Genomic DNA, 6,146 nt, shown 5'->3' with positions numbered 1-6,146 from the left:
AGTCATGCTGAGTTTCGAATGAAACATGATGATTCACAGACCATAACGTCATCATGTGCCATGTTACACAACTCTTACATTCTATCTAATCTTCAAACATATCGAGAACATATCTCCCTGATAATCCTATCTTTTCTCTTGAATTATGGTAATTTAACCAATCAAAATCGTGCTATTACAATCTCTCTCTTAGAACATTAGTCATGTTCATTCGAAACTCCAGACCTACGAATTTTGGACCATTATTTGCTTGACTTAAAGATGGGAAGAGAAAACAAAAGTATGAAACTCTGAAATATAAGGGAGAATATAAAGTCCGATTACAATACATAAATTACAAACCGTGTATGTCAATGTTTATCGCAACATAAAGACACGGAAGAATTAAAAATACTATAACCCCAAGGGCAAAGTAGAAGAAAACAGATTCTTCCGGTGGAAGTTGGAAAAGGAGAATGATTGTGGCGATAGTTACGATAAGGACAAGAACCAGAACTGGGTTAAGCATTTTCACAATCTTTTGAATTTGGGAATTGAGTATAGAAATGGTAAAAGTAACGGAACGGAAGAAGTTAATTTATAGTGAAATATCTGATAAAGAAATCAAGGCAGATCTCCGCATTTAATTAGAGAGATCCTAATTTCCTGAATTACTGAAGAATCAAATCTTATATAGATTCGAAGATTATCTATAAATCCCTAGAATTCCGGAAATCAACAATGACTATGTCAAAAGTTAAGACGAATCTCTATTTCTTTGTTTCAAACTTTTGCGATAGGTTCACTTATACTCTTCGTGTAATCGAATTTTTTTTATCCATATTATTTACTGATGATAAAACTCTAATTTCTAACTCATATGGGTCATAAAAACATACTTATTGTCAGCCATGACCATCCCAATCAAATTTCGGGACGAAATTTATTTAACGGGTAGGTACTGTGATGACCTGAAAATTTCTGACCAAATTTAAACTTAATTTCATATGATCTCGACACGATAAGCAAAGTTTGTAATGTTGAGTCCTAAAATTTTTAAACTGTTTATATGGATTCCTTTGACCTTTGACAACTCCCGACGATTCACGAACAATTGTAGTATATATATATATATATATATATATATAAGTAAATATAAATAATAGTATGTATATATAATAATTGGAGATAATAAAATACAAATTTAATCATTTGAATTTAATTAAATATTTAATGTAATACATAAAATTATTAAGTTGTTACTAAAATATGATTCCTATATTATAATGTTTGATTATTGAATACTCAATGTACGATATTATATATATCATATAATTAATAATATGTAATATTAATATCTAATATAACAAAGTTAATTATAAGTTAAATTATAATTGTTATAGTAATATTATTATTACTTTCAATTTTAACATTTACATTAGTATTATTAATATAATTATGAAAAGGGATATATATATATATATATATATATATATATATATATATATACATATAAATAAATATATGGTTATGCTATTATTACTAAGATTTTTGTAATTAATATTATTATTAGTATCATTGATAATATTATTATGATTTTTACTATTACTATTAAGAATCATCATTTTTATTATAAAGATCAATATTATTATTATAATAAAAATAATACAAAATGTTATGGTTATTATTATTAATATCATTATTATTTTGACAATTATTTATTATTATTATATTTATCAAAATTATTATTATTATTAATATCATTAATATTAATATAGTTATTATTATAAGATATTATTACCATTATCATTAAGAATTATTATTATTAATATAAAGGGCAAATTCCAAAAAAAGGTAACCTATTTTACCATTTTTCCTATTTTAGGTAATCTATTTTAGTTTGATACAAAAAAGGGGTAGGTTTTACAAAGTTAATTAAAAAAGGGGTCCGTTAAATTTCTTGGTTAAGTGCCAACATGGCATGTCCACATCACTCACATTTTCCACCTCACTTGCTTACTGTAATCGTTATATTTAACTCTCTCATCTAACACATCGTTCCCACTTCTCCCAAATCGAACCAAAACAAATGAAACCCTAAATTAACCAATTCGTTCTAATCCTACCAAATCGAAACCCTAAATCTCACATCCGTACCAAATCGAAACCCTAAATCACTATGGGACCTGACCCTGATGAACCTTCCTTAAATCAAAGTGAAATACTTGTTCGTTATGGTGGAAAGTTTTTCGAGAATCCGTTGAGGTATGATACAGGACACATAGTAAGGATGCAAGGATTTGATTTAACCTCGTATAACTGTAAGTCTTTCTGCATTTATCTGAGAAAGATAACAATTTCTCATAAATCGTTTGGTCTTTATTATTGTATACCTGGTAGGAATTTAAGTGATGGTCTACGGTATATCGTTAATGATGCAGATTTTAAAAGGTTTGTTAAGTATGCAACTCAATTTGATAAGTCTATTCGTGTTTACGTGGATGCACATAAGTTAGATTTATCAAGTTACATATGTGAAAGTGATGAGGAAAATGAAGATGAGGAAATTAATGAAATGAAGGTAGAAAATAATGATGATTTAGCTGTAATTGTTGATAAGGAGGATGATAAACCTGCTGTTGATATGGATAGTCCAGAATCTGAGCATGAGAATGATAGTGAGTCTGAGAATGAGCCTGATAATGAGAATGAGAGTGGTCCAGAAAGTGATTGTCCAAGTTTAGATCATATGTCTGCTGATGAGGAAGAGTTATTATAGTGTAGAAAGAATAAGAAGATGAGTCCTAAGGAACAACCTATGCCAGCTTTGAATACACCCACCAAGAATAAGAAGATGGTTCCAAAGGAAAGTGAGAATTCACTTGAGATAGTTGATATACACGATGAGCACAACATGGATACTGGATATCACTCAGATATTGATTACAACCCTAATGTTGAAGAAGGTGTTGAGGCTGAGGAAATCATTAGAATTAAGTCTCAAATGCATAACCCAAATACTCACTGGAGGTTAATGCACCCTTTTAAAGGAGAGAGGTTTGAAAGCATTGAACAATTTAAGGATTCTATAATCAATTATGCTTTGGCAAATGGTTATCCATTGTATTATGCAGAGAGTAAAAAGGAATATGTTCTTGTTAGATGTGGGGTCAGAAATGCCAAAGGAAAGAACATTGTTGAACAAAAGCCATGTCCTTTTAGATTGTGGGCATCATGGATCACAGGTGAGTCAACTTTTCAAATAAAGTCTCTAAAGTCTAAGCATACATGTTCTAGGCAGCAGAAACTAAGTGGGATTGTGACATCTAGATGGATTGCAAAAGCTTTTGGTGACAAGATTAGGATCAACCCTAGAATAAAACTTAAAGAACTAAGACACTTGGTGATGAAAAAGTACAATGTTAGAGTGACCCAAAGTCAATGTAGTAGAGCAAAAGCAAGAGCAATATATGAGATGAACAGCATTCTGGATAATCATTATTCAAGGATATGGGATTATGCACAAGCAATCGGTGAGACAAACCCTGGAACAACAGTTGAAGTTAATGTTCAAAATCAAGAGGATGGATCTACAACATTTCAAAGATTTTATGTTTGTTTCAAAGCATGCAAGGAAGGTTGGATAGGTGGTTGTAGGAAGGTTATTGGTCTTGATGGATGCTTTTTGAAGGGTATTGCTCAAGGTGAGTTATTGTCTGCAGTTGGTAGAGATGCAAATAACCAAGTGTTTCCTATTGCATGGGCCTTAGTAGATGTTGAGACAACTGAGAATTGGTCATGGTTCATCAAGTTATTAAAAAATGATCTTGGACTTGAAAATGGTAATGGGATTGCTTTGATTTCTGATCAACATAAGGTAACTATACTTAAGCTTTTATTTAACTATTTTCTTATATTATTATTATTATTATTTAACTTATATATTTTTTATGTGATAGGGGTTGATTGAGGCAGTTACTCAAGTATTACCTAATTGTGAACATAGACAATGTGCCAGGCATGTATATGCAAATTTTAGTAAGAGGTTTGGTGGAGTGTATTTCAAGAATTGTTTCTGGCAAGCTGCAAAGTCCTATACTCCAGAACACTTTGCATATGTCATGGATAAAATCAAGGAAGGTAATCAAGAGGCATACACTTACTTACTTAACAAACAACCATACAATTGGACAAGGGCATACTTTGCTACAGGTTTTGATTGTGATTCAGTTGAGAATGGGATTAGTGAGTGTTGGAATTCAATGATAAGAGACTTTAGGAGTAAGCCAATTATTCAAATGCTAGAAGACATCAGAAGAAAAGTGATGACAAGACTAGAGGAACAAAGGGTAAAAGGACAAGAATGGACTGATGAACTATGCCCTAATGTTAGACAAAAACTGGAACATATAAAACACCACAACAGGTATGTCTATACCCTCAAACTATGTAACTGTATTGTTCATTATTTATTAAATAATCATACATGTAATGTTGTAGGGATTGGGAGGTTCACAATAGTGGTTATCAAGAGTTTGAAGTGCTAAACAGGAATGAAAACTACACTGTGAATTTAAGGACAAAAATGTGTACATGTAGAGCATGGCAGTTGACTGGAGTTCCTTGTACTCATGGTGTTAGGGCCATATTTGCACAATACAAAGAACCTGAAGCATTTGTTAGTGACAGTTTAAGGAAAGGAAAATTCATGGCTAGCTACATGTATTCAATTAGATCAGTTGGTGGTGAGATATTCTGGCCAAAGACAAACAAAATTCCACCTTTGGCACCACTCAAAAGAAGAATGCCTGGAAGACCAAAGATGAAGAGAAAAAGAGCACCAAATGAAGATGGTCCTATAATGTCAACAAAGCCAAAGCAATGTTCAAAATGTATGCAATATGGCCATAATGTTAGAGGCTGTACAGGGGTTCCATTACCAAGAGAACCAAACATACCAAAAAAGAAAGGTAGGCCACTTGGTTCAACTTCTGTTAGTAGAGGTGGTGCAGGTAGAGGTGTTGGTGTAGGCAGAGGTGATGGTGGCAGGGGTGTTGGTGTAAGCAGAGGTGGTGCAGGTAGAGGTGGTGGTGGCAGAGGTGGTGCAGGTAGAGGTGGTGGTGGCAGAGGTGTTGCAGGTAGAGGTGGTGGTGGTAGGGGTGGTGTAAGCAGGGGTGATGGTGGCAGAGGTGGTGTAGGGAGGGGAGATGGTGGCAGAGGTCTAGCCAGGTGGTTCATGTAACTATAGCATGGCAAAGGTGTTGAAGTGATGCATTTCTTTTGAAGTTTAACTTTTTTTAGGCAACGATTTGGGTTATTTTGAAGTTAACTTGTAATGTGCAATGATGCATTTCTTTTTTGTAGTTATCTTGTAAGTTAATGATACATTTAAGTTAACTTGTTATGTAACCCAAATGATACATTGAACTTATGTAATGTTTCATCTATTGCAGTTAAATTATGTAATGTCTTGATCTATTGAAGTTAAATTTATTTTGAAGTTAATTTATGTGATGTTATGAAATATTGTAACTGCACTTTTAAGTGCACTTTGTATCTGCACTTTTAAGTGCAATTTAGATGCCAAACTGGTTACCTTTTTCTGCAAAAAACAAGTTATGCATACTGGAAACAAATTAACTTGTAATATAGATACCAAAACTTAGCAAGTCATTTCATTGATAGTAAAAGTGATACAAAACACAGATCATATCCATTACATTTTGGAATTCAAGATTCAAAACATAACAAAAACTAACATTACATTACAGACATTACCCAACTAACATGACTTGCTCTTAGACTTCAATTCGAACTAAACCTAAAAGACATACAAATACATAAGGAAGCAACAAATCAAACCGAAAATCATCAACCTTTGAAACTTGTTCTTAGACTTCAATTCTTGAATTTCATCTTCGTACTTCTTCCTTTGATTCATGAACTCAACCATCTTCATTAAATACCAATTCGTCAATGGTGGGTCAATCCACTGGAAATAATCACATTTGCGCCTGGATCTAAAATTAGGGCAACCGAAGAATCTTCTAACCGGGTTTGATACAGTCCACGAAACCCAACTTCCAGCTATATGACCACAAGAGCAACGAACAGCAACTTCACCATTAATATTTGACATTTCAGGAGATTAGGGTTACTTACCTGCA

The 6,146-nt window shown here is 32.7% G+C and overlaps 1 protein-coding gene across 1 annotated transcript; it reads left to right on the top strand.

Moving 5' to 3' along the window:
• Positions 1-2,776: 2,776 nt before the first annotated feature.
• LOC139902068 (uncharacterized) lies at positions 2,777-5,221 on the top strand. Its single transcript, XM_071884726.1, has 3 exons — positions 2,777-3,856; positions 3,939-4,405; positions 4,480-5,221. The coding sequence occupies exons 1-3, from the start codon at positions 2,777-2,779 to the stop codon at positions 5,219-5,221; spliced, it is 2,289 nt and encodes a 762-aa protein (XP_071740827.1).
• The last annotated feature ends 925 nt before the right edge of the window (positions 5,222-6,146 follow it).

This window comes from Rutidosis leptorrhynchoides, chromosome 3, assembly GCF_046630445.1.
Source record: "Rutidosis leptorrhynchoides isolate AG116_Rl617_1_P2 chromosome 3, CSIRO_AGI_Rlap_v1, whole genome shotgun sequence".
NCBI lineage: Eukaryota > Viridiplantae > Streptophyta > Magnoliopsida > Asterales > Asteraceae > Rutidosis > Rutidosis leptorrhynchoides.
The sequence above is the reverse complement of the archived record's forward strand: the minus strand, read 5'-3'. Positions and strand labels throughout refer to the sequence as shown.

Excerpts from the sequence above, each read along its gene's own strand:
- LOC139902068 (XM_071884726.1), top strand. The coding sequence starts at position 2,777 with ATGAGTCCTAAGGAACAACCTATGCCAGCTTTGAATACACCCACCAAG. Across the intron at positions 3,857-3,938 it reads TGATTTCTGATCAACATAAG|GGGTTGATTGAGGCAGTTAC; the intron begins GTAACTATACTT and ends TTTATGTGATAG. Across the intron at positions 4,406-4,479 it reads CATATAAAACACCACAACAG|GGATTGGGAGGTTCACAATA; the intron begins GTATGTCTATAC and ends GTAATGTTGTAG.